This window comes from Pelobates fuscus, chromosome 2 (genome assembly GCF_036172605.1).
Source record: "Pelobates fuscus isolate aPelFus1 chromosome 2, aPelFus1.pri, whole genome shotgun sequence".
Lineage (NCBI taxonomy): Eukaryota > Metazoa > Chordata > Amphibia > Anura > Pelobatidae > Pelobates > Pelobates fuscus.
Window position 1 is genome coordinate 433,031,684 of NC_086318.1, and position 13,589 is coordinate 433,045,272.

At 42.1% G+C, this 13,589-nt stretch overlaps 1 protein-coding gene across 1 annotated transcript; it reads left to right on the forward strand.

Annotated features, from left to right (window-relative positions):
* Window positions 1–2,063: 2,063 nt before the first annotated feature.
* Window positions 2,064–8,708, forward strand: LOC134586040 (hemoglobin subunit alpha-3-like). The gene is made up of 3 exons (XM_063441547.1): window positions 2,064–2,252; window positions 6,895–7,099; window positions 8,392–8,708. The coding sequence occupies exons 1-3, from the start codon at window positions 2,143–2,145 to the stop codon at window positions 8,518–8,520; spliced, it is 444 nt and encodes a 147-aa protein (XP_063297617.1). The 5' UTR covers window positions 2,064–2,142; the 3' UTR covers window positions 8,521–8,708.
* Window positions 8,709–13,589: the final 4,881 nt, after the last annotated feature.

Sequence of the window (13,589 nt, forward strand, 5' to 3'; positions counted from 1 at the left end):
TGGATTCCAGGAAAGTTAAAACAAATGTATTTCAGTTTTTTTTACAAATTGAAAGGGGGGATATATTTATAAATGGACCTTCCACACAGGGTCCAATAGGGCATACTACGCCAGAAAGATTCCTCCTCTCGATATAGGAATCAATATAATAATCCTTGATATAAGAATGATTAGTCTAGATACAAGTAGCATGGACACATATCATTCCTTCGTATAGTTTATTGTTACATGAATTGTGATGATCTGCAATATTTAGACGTTATGACTCCTTGAACTTTCCTCCTGTGGGTATCAATTCCTCACACAGCAGGACAGTTCTTTTCATGTAACAGTCTATGACAAGTAAATGTGTGGCTGTTAGATTCCCCTTAATTTACCATATTTCTGGGTACATGATAGGCAGCAGCAGTGGGGTAGAATGTTAATATATGTTAAAGGGACACTCCGGACACCTAAAGCACTTTAGCTTACTGAAAAGCTTTATATCTGAAGAGTGTGTTTTATCTTTTTCATTTTACAAAAAGTGCAGATTTCAATTTAAAAAATTGTCATTTTTTATAAATGAACCTTGTTACATCTCCCTGGCTATCAGACAGCCGGTCCGTTTACTACTTATTTAGCTCATTGGAGAAAAACTCAAGAGGCAGCAATTGCCCAGAGCACCTGCCTTGCAAAGACTTCTCATTGAGCTGCATTGGACAGCAACACAAAGTCTGGGCGGGTTTAGAAGATTTGGGCATTGGAGTGTCCCTTTAAGTCCTCACGCTGTGAGTGAGGACTTCCAGCATCACCGGAATCCCCAGAGGAGAGCATTGATTAATGCTTTCTATAGAATCCCTTTAATATATTAGATATCTACATCTCACATATTTTTTAACTGCTTGATAAGATTGAGAATTTAAAGAATGAATAGGGAAAGAAAGCAGATAGACCTGCAAGGTTAAGTGAAAATTGTTGATGAATAAAGTAAATTGAAAGTGGATCAATGAGATTTATAAAACCTGCACCCAGAGACATGTGATCTATAGGCACACCCTATCAATGACTGTGTCAGACCCTCCACAGAGAAATGCCAATGCTTAAAAGGACGCTATAGGCATCCAGACCGCTTAATTACATTGGGTGCAGTGTTCCCGTCCCCTTAACACTGCAATCGTAATTATTGCAGAGAAACCTTGCAGGGTTAACTCCACCTCCACCAGACAGCCACTAGGGGTGTTTCCATGTCCCTAGGGGACTTTTGGTCGGCTAAATGACGCTGGCCATCCTCACACTTTCCATTAAGACCTTCAGCGTCAGCTAAAACCCCGTAGGAAAGCATTGATTCAATACAAGCTTCTGCTACTTCTGAATTGTGTCTCTGTGTAAAGATCAGATAAACATGACAAACTGTTTTTATTTTCCTATTTAATAAAAAGTGTTCTCTTAAGCTGAGCTGCGTCTTCGCTTTATGCCTAATTTGTGCAATTGGATGTGGAGATCCCCCCAAATGATAAGGTTTTGGAGAATGTGGTTGATTTCTGATTAAGTTAAACACCACTCCTTCCCCAACAGTCAGTATTGCTCAGCTTGGTCATTATTGTTTATGTTGGTTTATCCCTATCTACATTATTTAATTTGCTATTGTTTATAGAATTTCAAGTTATAGTGAAAACAAACAAGCACTTAATCGGTTCTTCTGCCAAATGTACTGAAATGAATAAAAAACATTTAGACAACAGTATGAAAGCATTCTCCCACCAGTTGGCCTAAACTTTGTTCAATTTTCAACAGTTCACAGTTCAGTGAATGAGCCCCAACGAGTGAATTATCAGGAATTCAAAGCAAATTTCACATTTTAAGAAAAAATTGTAAAACGTTTTAATAGTATTGCTTTATTTTTATTTTATTTTTACAATCTGGCTTTTTTAGCCTGAAATTAGAAATTTGCTTAGAATTTCTGACAATTCACACATTAGTAAATAACCTTAAAGCAGCTTTAAGCCAGGTGCTTGTAAGCCCCACCTAACATTTATCAGGGGGTATCTCTGTTTAAACAAAGATCAATCAGACTTCAGGAATGATTGGGGCACCAGCATGTGTGTAAATTAGCACATTGTTGATTGACAAACCTTGCATGGTTTGAGAAGCCAGTATTTTACGATGTCCACTCCACCCTTAGCCCTGTCTGATAGAGAGAAGGGAGCTCTGGCTACATTTTGGGTAAAGATCACCCCTGATTGGACTGCTCTGGGTGCAGCGGCTATGTACAGGTAACATCATGGTAACTGTATCCTCCATCCGAATTGGACGGTTTAACATACTATGTAGTTTATATTTTAATAATATTAAGGAGATTGTACTGACCCCTTTGCAGGGCAGTAACCGTGTGAATAGAGTGATATTAATTTTAATCCAGGATCAATGGTCCGTTAAAGGAACACTATAGTCACCTAAATTACTTTAGCTAAATAAAGCAGTTTTAGTGTATAGATCATTCCCCTGCAATTTCACTGCTCAATTCACTGTCATTTAGGAGTTAAATCACTTTGTTTCTGTTTATGCAGCCCTAGCCACACCTCCCTTGGCTATGATTGACAGAGCCTGCATGAAAAAAAAAAAACTGGTTTCACTTTCAAACAGATGTAATTTACCTTAAATAATTGTATCTCAATCTCTAAATTGAACTCTAATCACATACAGGTGGCTCTTGTAGGGTCTGGCAAGCTATTAACATAGCAGGGGATAAGAAAATCTTAATTAAACAGAACTTGCAATAAAGAAAGCCTAAATAGGGCTCTCTTTACAGGAAGTGTTTATGGAAGGCTGTGCAAGTCACATGCATGGAGGTGTGACTAGGGTTCATAAACAAAGGGATTTAACTCCTAAATGGCAGAGGATTGAGCAGTGAGGCTGCAGGGGCATGTTCTATACACCAAAACTGCTTCATTAAGCTGAAGTTGTTCAGGTGACTATAGTGTCCCTTTAAACAAATCCCCAGGCCCATCAGGTCACCAGTACATAAAAACAAAGTACTGCCCAGCAGAAGGTAGAATTCATGTACTGCAAGAGCCAGATTGAATCGACCACAAAGGTATTGTGTGATTAAAGGGACACGCTGGGCCCCTGAAGTACTTTTATCTTGCTGAAATGCTTTCCGTGTGAAGTTATTATAATATCAAACAACTAGTGCTGATACTTCCTGGTTATTTAGCTCAGTGGAGCTAAACCCAAGAGACAACAATTGCCCAGAGAACAGACTTCTCATTGAGCTGCATTGGACAGTTACAGAAAGTCTGGGCTTTAAGGCACATCAACTAAATTATTACTTTATATTTTTTGTGGTCAGTGGAATGTCCCTTTAACTAATTTCCTTTCTGCTTGCATCTTAAAGAAACACTATAGAGTCAGGAACACAAATGTATTCCTCACCCTATATTGTTAAACTAAATATTTGGCCCCACCTTTCTTAAAACTAATAAAAAAAAAAAAAAAAAAAAAGTCCCCTTATTTCCAATGCAGTTCTGCCGGCACTGACTCCGCTCTACCTCCTTGGTTGACATCCTCAGAATTGGATTGGCTTAGATTGTCAATTCTAATCTCAGCCAAGAAGGGATGTGGAGGTGGAGCCACACTCCATCCTTGCTAATCAGCATATCCTCGTAGAGAGCGAAATTGAATCAATCTATCTCTATGTCTCCATGCAGAGCTGAACATCAGGTCTGCACACTGTGTAGTACTGACCCAGAAAACCCCTCTAGTGGCCAGTGGAGGTATCCCTAGGCTGTAATGTAAGCACTGCATTTTCTCTGAAAAGACCGTTTGCATTAAAATGCCTGCAGGGACTGACTATACTCACCCGAACAACTACGTTACGCTGTAGTTGTTCTGGTGACTATAGTGTCCCTTTTAAGTTCAATGAAGTGGTCTGGATGCCAGGTCCCTCAGGTTTTAACCCTTCACATGTAAACATAGCAGTTTCAGAGAAACTGATATGTTTACATAGCCGGGTTAATCCAACCTCTAGTGGCTGTCTTCCTGACAGGCGCTAGAGGCACTTCTGCGACGCTGGATGCGAAAATCGCATCCAGCATGCAGAACGTCCATAGGAAAGCATTGATAAATGTGTGCGTGGCTATTGCCGCACATAAACATTCAACACCACTCCGGCGCTGACGTTGGCAGGGGAGGAGAGGTCACCAGTGCCGAGGGAGCCTGGCGCTGGATTAAAGTAAGTGATTTTAACCCCTTCAGCACCAAGGGAGGGGGACCCTGAGGCTGGGGGGACCCTAAGGATGATATAGTGTCAGGAAACCGTTTGGTTTCCTGACACTATAGTGAACCTTTAAGTGCTGTAATGGATGGAGCAAGATAGCCTCGGGCACAATTATGGTGACATGGACCATGACTGCATGTGTTCGTCTGCTGCTGGTTTGGTTGCTGGGGCATTCTTGTATATATTGGGTTGGCCAGTGTGCGGAGGACTGCAGTTATGGTAGGAATTTGGGGTTCCCTTCTCAAGTTGCCCGTTTATGTTAATGCAGTATACAGGGACAGTTATTCCCTGAGGTTTGTGCTGGGTGGTTTGAAGCCAGCTTACTTTAGTTGTTCATGCAGGTGGTAATGATCTGATGAAAGGTTATGTTCACATGGTTGATTTGATGGAGTATTAAGCAGGATTTGTTTTGTTCTCTCAAGTGTCCTTTGTATGGTCGGAAGTGGTACCCCACATTGGAAGGGTTCCCGTAGGTAATTTGAGGATACTTGAGCTAACTAGGTGTAAGTTGAATTATGGGGTATTGCAGTCTGTATATCGCCTTGCCGAGATAGTGGTTTGTTATTTTGGAGCTGAAGAAGAATAACAGAGATATCATGAGGAGGGATGGTGTTCATCTGGGGTTTACATGTTTAACAGAGGTAAGTAATCTTGGATTGAGCAAGCGCTGTTTGTGATGGGTGCAGCCTGCCACATTGAAGGTTGGTCCAGCTGCTGTGGCAGATGGTACCCTAGCCTGCACCTGGATTCAAAATTAAATGGGTAGTTTAAGACTGAGTATTGGGTGAGTGTGTTCCTGCCTTGGAACTGAACTCTGAAGAACTGCCTAGTGGGGCGGTGCTCTTTCAGCCGGCAGTGGAAGTTAAAGGTGGGTTTTTTTGGTAATGTTTTTAAATAAAGCTCTAAGCAAGCCCTTCCCATTATAGCTGTTTAAAGGTTTTTATTTCATGGTGGGAAGAGGATTTGGTTGGGTTTATTTGGTTGTTTCAGGCATGCTTTACCAGTCATGAACTTGGCTTCTAACTTTATCTAATTCCTCTCCCCCTTCTTTTAGCAAATGCATCTTTGTATCTCTCTTTTTCCCCAATTCCTTTTCTGGAATTCATCAGAGGATTTTATGTTTACAAAATCAGATTCTGTGTTGGAGAAAAATGAACTTTTGTGTGTGTGGTTATTGCTTAAATTTTTGCACAAAATATGCAATTCACTTTATCCTTAACCACTCCTGGACAAAAGTTGACAGCCTTCCCCACCTTGAGTGCCCATAACAAATCTTTATTTTCAACAGTGTTTGGACTTATCAAATCTTTACATCAAGGCTGCCCTGGCAAAAAAACTTGTTAGCTGGGTGTTTGTGGCGGAATCTACTGCCAATTTCGTATGCTTTTTCATGTGTTTTTTTGTTTTGTTTGTTTTTTTTTGGGGGGGGGGAGTTTTTGTATACGAACGCCTTCCATTTGTCTCATGAACGAGGACCATCCCTGTACCCCATTAGAACGTTCACACCAGCAACTTAAGTGCGAAACCGCAAGGGAAGTAATTAATGAATGCTTCCCCTGGGTGGCCTCCATTTCATATAACCGAATGCACGTGGTCAACAAAAGAATGGCGGCCATCTAGTCTCGAACATGGGCAGCGGCACTTGGTTGTTGAGTGCCTGGAACCCTTTTCGGCTAGGCACTCGCACGAACCCCAGTAAAGATTAGACCGCTGCCAGTTTTACTTTCCAACCAACTATGCGAACAATGTTCAGGAGATAGGAACTACCGAACATGGGGAGCATTCATACCCGGAAACTAAGAGGAACCCCCGAATAGAGACCGGCCAGGACACCTATTTCCCTGGAACTGTTTTGGTCTAGCGCCTCGTGTCCAGATGGTCAAAACTTTACCCCGGTGGCCTTTCAGTTTCACCAAACGGATCTGAGTGATATTTGGGTATGTTATACACTCAGATCGGTGCTATCCGGGGATGTCATATTTGTGAGGTTTCTATCTTTGGTAGGAGAACTTTTGGGGTACTGTATATTTTGGATAGATTTTCTGTACCTGAGAGATAATTGAATTATAGGTTTTTATCACGCAATTATCTCTCAGGCACAGAGGATCTTGGGATTGAAACTCCTGTGTTATTGTATTAGAGACCCCATGTAGGAATCTGTGCATAAAGGCAATGTGTGGTAGAAAATAAATCGGTTGACTCCCAGAACTATGTTTAGTCTGGTTACTGGGGGAATGGATCTCTGAATGCTTTATGGTTCCAGTCTGGCTGAGAGAAGGGTTACTCCAATAAAAACAGTGTTTTAAGAAGACAATGTTTTGTTCGAAGTAAAACTGCCCACCACCACCACCCCAAAAAAAGTCAGTCATCAGACAATTTCTACTATCCAGCTTTGTTGTGTTTTTTTTAAAAAAGTGTTTTCTTATATCGGGGGGGGGGGGGGGGGGGGGGCGCAACAGCAAGCTATTGGAGTTAATGATAGACATTCTAACTCTTGGTCATTTTATTGTTAATCCACTACTCCCCCTTCTTGATTTTTATTAAAATTAAGTAATGCCAAATTGTATCTGCATTTCTGAAATCCTTCTTCTAAACAAGCACTGATCAGAATTGCCATCGGTCCTCATGTCTTACACCAGGCTTATCCTGATCCATGATGATGCCAGGGAGCACTACAGCCAATTCGACTTGAGTGAAAACTCCCCTGATCTCCGTGACCATGGTGTTAAAATCATAAATGCCTTTGGAAATGCCATCAAGAACATGGACAACCTTCCAGATGCCATCTGTGACCAGAATGGCCTGCCTATGAATGTTCTACATGTAGAAACCCAGCATTTCTGGGTAAGAGGACCATCTTTAGCTATTGTATGAGTTCTGTATTCAGCTACTAACCTTCCATTTTAGGAATGCTTCTATCCTATATTTAATGTTGGTGGGTCAGCACAAGAAAAAGAAAAATAAATTCTAATCTATTTCTAATTTTTTCGTTATTTTTATTATTTAAAAATGACCATTAAGCTCTTATCAAATATTCCTCCTCCTTTCCTCTCCTCACTCCCACCAATAATGTTGTTATGGGGCTGGAGTCCCTGAGTGTCACCTTTCCTTAAAGCGTTAAACCATTTGAAGATGGTTTAACAACCAATTGGGTCCTTAAAGCAACAATTCATGTACTGTAGCGGAAGGGGTGTGGACGGGCCCCTGTCCAACTTTTATCAAACCATAAGATGAAGTTGTTTTGGGGGCTATAGTTGACCTTTAAATGTATATTGCTATGTCGGTATCAGAACATAGAAGAACCAAGGCAATACAATTGGTATTAGTCATGAGTTGGAAACCTTTGTCACTCCAGATGTTGTGAACTATGTCTCTTAGAGCCATAACACTGGCAAAGCATTAGGGTAGATGTATTCCACAAAGTCTGGATTACTAACCATTTCCTACCCCTGGCGGTAATCAGGCAGTAGGAGCCAGACTTGCTGGCTATATGCGTGCTAAGCACATCCCTCCACCAATCTGGAGCTTTTAGAGAAAGGCCAAGCTGTGGAGCCCTGTTCACAAAACGACTGAATGGGGCTGTGAATATATTGAGGTACGACAGCTATTGTCCTATTCTGCAGTTTCTCTCATTAAATGAGATGAGTGGCTTTGCTGCTGAGGTCTGAACAAAAAAAGAAATTAAACCAGTATTCACTCAGAGCTCCTTCCTGGTTTGAGATGCTTGTTGCTTCTAGCCAGTGGATTAGCGTAACTGGTGGAACTGTAGTTATTGTTTACATGTTCAATTAATTATCTATGTATACTGTAAAACTATCAAATACTTACACAATACCCTTGAGTATTTTCATTAACCACTGCAACCTCTGTTCCTGCATCACTAGTAAACTGTTTACTCAGTACTTGCAAATATATTCTTGGTCCCCCGGAGCCAATCTTCTGATGATTAAATGGCAGAGCTATAAACATGGACTCAAGGCAATATGTTGAAGTGGTTATGGTGCCTACATTGTTCCTTTTTAAATCCCAGAATGATGGGTCATAGTTATACAAAGCAAAGCTGAAGGACATTTAATAACCTGGAAGACAAACGTTTCACCACTATCTGTCCCTTATTTTTCTTTCTCTCCCTCTAGTGTATGTGTATGGCTATTCAAATTACGCTGGTCGCCCACTATAAAGAGGACTTCACTGGTGAGTGTCTTTCTGCCTGGACAAAGTTTATTTATCACCTTTCCAATGCCCTGGCAGACAAACGCAAGTAATGCAGCAATATATCGTGCGAGAAGACTCCTTGCAACAAAGAACCCAAGTCAACGCTTTATTTATTATAAACCTTTAAATGTTCTAAATTCCTCTTCTTTTTTTAAACCTCATGAGCGCTTTGTTTAACCCACTGTGTATCCATTAGCCAAAAACCTCCCTTCAGTCTCGTCTAACTGGTGAAAATAAAGCGGCTGTTAAATTTCACTCTCGATTCCGATATAAAGTGTTTCTTGTATGTCTTTGTTTGATGTGTAGTGTTTTCTTTCTCGGCTCAATCTTACCTACTGATTTTCTAAACCCATTTAATGTAGTTTAGAGACGTCACTGGGGGTATTATCACAGTGTGAAACTTCATATACACCAAGAACACTGAGCTCCTACATGAGAGGGACATTGGGATAGAAGAGGGATATTATTCCTGTTCAGACTGCATAACAAGAAGACCAAACTAATAGGAAAAGGACTGAAAATTCAAGGCATTTAGGTAAATGGAACAAAATATTTGAGTGTGGATTTAAAAAAAAAAAATATATCACTTCATGGGGTAGTGTGGGGGTTTACAGTGGATGCTAATTAACACGTGGATTTGCATCAAACAGTGAGTGGTTTCATGGGATTTCTATTATCCTGCCAGGATTGTGATTAAAATGCTTCACGTAGGCACATTACCTAAAACAGTGGTAGGCAACCTTCAGGACTCCAGATGGTGTGTAATGTAGTCCTGAAGGTTGCCTACTCCTGACCTAAACTGATTGGTTTCTGACACAATTCCGTGCTAGGGTTTATTGTAAACGTAGAAACCAAGTTGAGTGACAGAAGTCTGTGCCAAGGCTAAGCCGGTCTTGTATGATAACACAGAAGACTACCTTTAGTTCAAATTGCTAAAAAAAAAATTTAATCCTGGTCATGATAGGTTTCTGAACACACTGAGAATTACAGTTTGCTGCTTTTTGGTCTCCCATATTTCTCTTGGGTCAGGTGGATGGCCGGGTCTGTGTGCATTGTCTCCCTGGGGAAGAGATGACCGCAGATACACTATGGGAAGAAGGCAGGCTGTTGGAAGTAGTGTTATGATCTGGCCAATGTTCTGCTGGGAAACCTAAGGTATTTACATTCAGGTGGATGTTACTCTTTAGTTTAGAAAAACGTCACCTGAGAGGGGATATGATAACATTATACAAATATATTTGGGGCCAATACAAACCATTGTGTGGAAATCTATTCACAAACCGGACTTTACATAGGATAGGAGGCCATGCGTTTAGACTGGAAGAAAGGAGATTTCATCTAAGGCAAAGGAAAGTTTTTTTTTTTTTATTTTTAACTGTAAGAATGTGGAACGATCTGCCTGAAGAAGTTTTATCAGAGTCCATACAGATGTTCAAACAGCAACTAGCTGCATACTTGCAAAAACAGAATATTCAAGGATATCATTTTTTTTTTTGTAATTTGTATTTTATTATTTTTCACAACTGTAAAACAGTAGGGGGGGGGTACAGAAGGAAAGAGGGGGGGGGGCGTATTCACAATTCCAGTCATTGTTACAAGTTTCCACAAGGTAATACAACATTGTACAGTGAGGAACGATACAATGGGTTACAGTTTTCCCAGTTTAGTTACATTATCCAATTGTATATCTATCTCCTGACAAGCGGGCCCCTGTCTGCTGTGTTGCTTTCCTGCGGTACTCGTGGTCGGTAGTGTGTTGGGTTTGTAGGTTACATATCTCATATGTCACGTGTCTCCTGTGGTTCCAACCTCCTATCCCACACCCGTTCCCTCAAACCCATGTTATTTTGCCCATCTTGTGGTTGTGCTCCCTAACTTGGGGTGTCCCTTCTCCACTTACGCCACCGTTCCCACGTGTCCTGGTGTCAGTGTTTTTCTAGGTATGTCTTTTTATAAACCATGTTTCGCAAATTAGTTGCCTATCTATGTCTTGAACAAGGGTGGGAACTGTGGGGGGGTTGTGGGATTTTCCAGTTCCTTGCTATCAGTTTTTGTGCAGTTAGTAAGATATGGCACATTAGTTTTCTTAACGGTGTGGGTATACCATTAGGGTAATCTAGTAATAGGAAGGTTGTGGGTTCAAAGGGCAAGGTCGTGTTGGTGACATCTATGATGAGTTTATGTACCTCCTTCCAGTACCGAACTAGGCGAGGGCAACGCCACCAGATGTGGATGACTGACCCTACCTCCTGTTTGCATCTCCAACATGTTGGTTGTGTGTGCGGGTATAGTTTGTGTAACCAGGCTGGTACCATGTACCACCTATATATTGTTTTCTGGTGTTGGTCTATCAGTGGAGCAGATTTTATCAAACTTCTCGTAGAAGAAATAATGTGTTTCCACCGGTTTTCGGTGATTGTGGTCTGCAAGTCTAAGTTCCAATTATCTGCCTGTTTTGAACTATGAAAGGGTTGGTAGACCAGGAGATTCTTGTAGCATTCAGATAATTGTTTGAATTTTGGGGGGAGTTTCCCCGCTATTCCAATCCGTTCCCAAGGTGTGAGCGCCTGTGGTGAGTGACTAGTTTCTGTCCTGTCTTTGTTTTTACGGCTTAAGGTTTTGAGTTGGAGGTGTGAAAATTGCGATGTGTTTGGGCGGTCATATGTGGAACGGAGTCTCGAGAAATCTATTCGTTTGCCCGCTTGAAAGACATGAGACAGGTGTGTGCCCCCCTTTTCTTTTCACGGCGTAGCGTGGAAAGTTGGGATGCAATAAGTTATGGCCTCTATGGGTGTTGCTAGGGAGAGTGGTTTAGCCACCTCAAATTGTGTCTGTGTATATCCCATAGTTGCATTGCCAGTTTAAGTTGTGTAGGCATGTGTGGGGTGCCCGGTCTAGTTTTCCTGTCCAGCCATATCAGGTTTGTAGTGGTAAAGGGTCTAATTGCTAAGTTTTCCATTGCCACCCACTGTGGTTGGTTGTCTTTATTGAGATGTGTCAGTAGGGAAGTCAGCACTGCTGCCTGATAGTAGGTTTTTACATTCGGGAATGCCATTCCACCTTTATGTCTTGGGGCAGACAGTATCTTGTTAGAAATTCTTGCCCTCCCTGCCCCCCAGGTAAATTGTACCAGTTTTGAGTGTATGGCCTTGAAGTAGGATTGTGGTGCCCGTAGGGGGAGGTTCCTAAACAGGTATTGTAATTTCGGGATAATGGACATTTTGATCGCTATTATACGTTCTGTTCATGTTAGAAATAGTTGTGCAGGCATTCCAGACCCTAGAGTAGTTGGTTGGGAACATGTCAGCGACGTTTCTAGTAAACGTTAACCCTAGGTATTGTATATCGTTTCTTCGCCATTCAAAGTGGTATTCCGTACGTAGGTGTGCTAGCATTAGTGGGTCTAAGCGGAGCCCCAGCGCTTGGGTTTTGCTGGTGTTGAGGGAATAGTACGACCTATTCCTGTATTCTTTGATTATCTGCATTATGTGGATTAAGCATTTTTCAGGTTGGGAAATGTACAGGAGGATATCATCTGCAAATGCACCAACTTTTATCTGTTGGCCATTCCAGTTTATACCACTTATGTCTGGGTGGGTTCTGATCATTGTGAGCAGGGGTTCTAGGGATAGCACATAGAGCAGTGGGGACAAAGGGCACCCCTGCCTCGTGCCGTTCGTGATCTGAAATGGGTCCGACTTAAAGCCTGCTTGTAGCACCTGTGCTGTAGGTTGTGAGTAGAGTGCGAAAATATGTCGGATGAACTGTTGGGAAAAGCCATATGCCGCTAGCACCTGTCGGAGGAAGGTCCAGCCCAGGCGGTCAAACGCTTTTTCTGCGTCTAAAGCTAGAAGTAGTCCACCTGGGCCAGACCCTCTCAATTTATCCATCACTAAAGATAGTTTTCAGGTGTTATCTAAACCCTGTCTCCCCACCACGAATCCTGTTTGGTCGTCTTTGATGAGCGAGGGTAGGATCGGGGCCAGTCTAGTAGCTATAATTTTTGCGTACATTTTCGCATCTGTGTTTAGTAATGAGATGGGGCGAAATTTTTTACATTGGTCTGGGGGGTTTACCAGGCTTGGGTAAGGTAACTATCGTCGCTAAGAGCATCTCAGGTGGGAGTTCCCCAGTGTCCGTCGCTGTCTGAAATACCTGCACTAAGTGTGGGGCCAGTATGTCTGCAAATGTTTTATAGTACGAGTTCGGTAGGCCGTCTGCTCCCGGGGATTTTCCCGTGGGAAGATGTGCAATGGTTTGGGTCACCTCTTCCAGGGTGACTGGCTTGAGTATCGATTCGAGTTGGTTTTGGGTCACAGTGGGGAGAGGTACGCGGAACAGGTAGTCCCAGATGGGCCTTTCTTTCAAGGGGGGAATGTTTGGGTCATCTTTAAGGTTGTACAATTTAGAATAGTATGTTGCAAATTCTTTTGTCCTATCTTGGGGGTTCTGTATTTTCTCCTTTTGGCCCTTGCAGGTAAGGTATTTTGGAGGCTGCCGATTTTTCCCTTAGTCTGTTAGCAAGGTATTTGGTGGCTTTCCCGCTATGGTGGTAAGAGGTTGCCCTCATTCTGTGTAGGAAATGTGCAGTTTTTGCAACTTGTAGTTCAGTAAGTCTGTCAGTTACTGTTTGGATTTGTTTCGCAAGTGGCTGGGATAGGGATATTTTATTTTTGGTGGTCAGGACTGCCAGTTGTTTCAGGCATTCTAACAGGGACTGTTGACCTCGTTTTTTAATATACGAGGATCGTCTGATGAAAAGGCCTCTCACCATTGCCTTGTGAGCTGACCACACAGATGACCCTGCCACTTCTCCCGTGGAGTTTGCGCGAAAGTAGTCTGCAAGGTCTGTCTTCATTTGGTCTACAAAAGAGTGGTCAGGCAAGAGGGATTCGTTTAATCTCCATGTCCCTTTGCCCTTAAATTGGAATGAGTCATAAGATTAGGAACACTGGGCAGTGGTCGGACAAGGTAATGTCTCCCATGGTACAAGTGGAGACTTGTGCTAATGTGGGTTGGTCTACGTAGTAGGTGTCTATGCGGGTGTACGTGTTGTGTACTTTTGAGTGGAAGGAGTAGTCTCTCTCCATCGGGTGGAGAACCCTCCAGCTGTTGTATA

Coding starts and splice junctions, on each gene's coding strand:
- LOC134586040 (XM_063441547.1), top strand. CDS start 2,143: ATGTCCACTCCACCCTTAGCCCTGTCTGATAGAGAGAAGGGAGCTCTG. Junction 2,253..6,894: donor GGTGCAGCGGCTATGTACAG/GTAACATCATGG, acceptor GTCTTACACCAG/GCTTATCCTGATCCATGATG. Junction 7,100..8,391: donor TAGAAACCCAGCATTTCTGG/GTAAGAGGACCA, acceptor CTCTCCCTCTAG/TGTATGTGTATGGCTATTCA.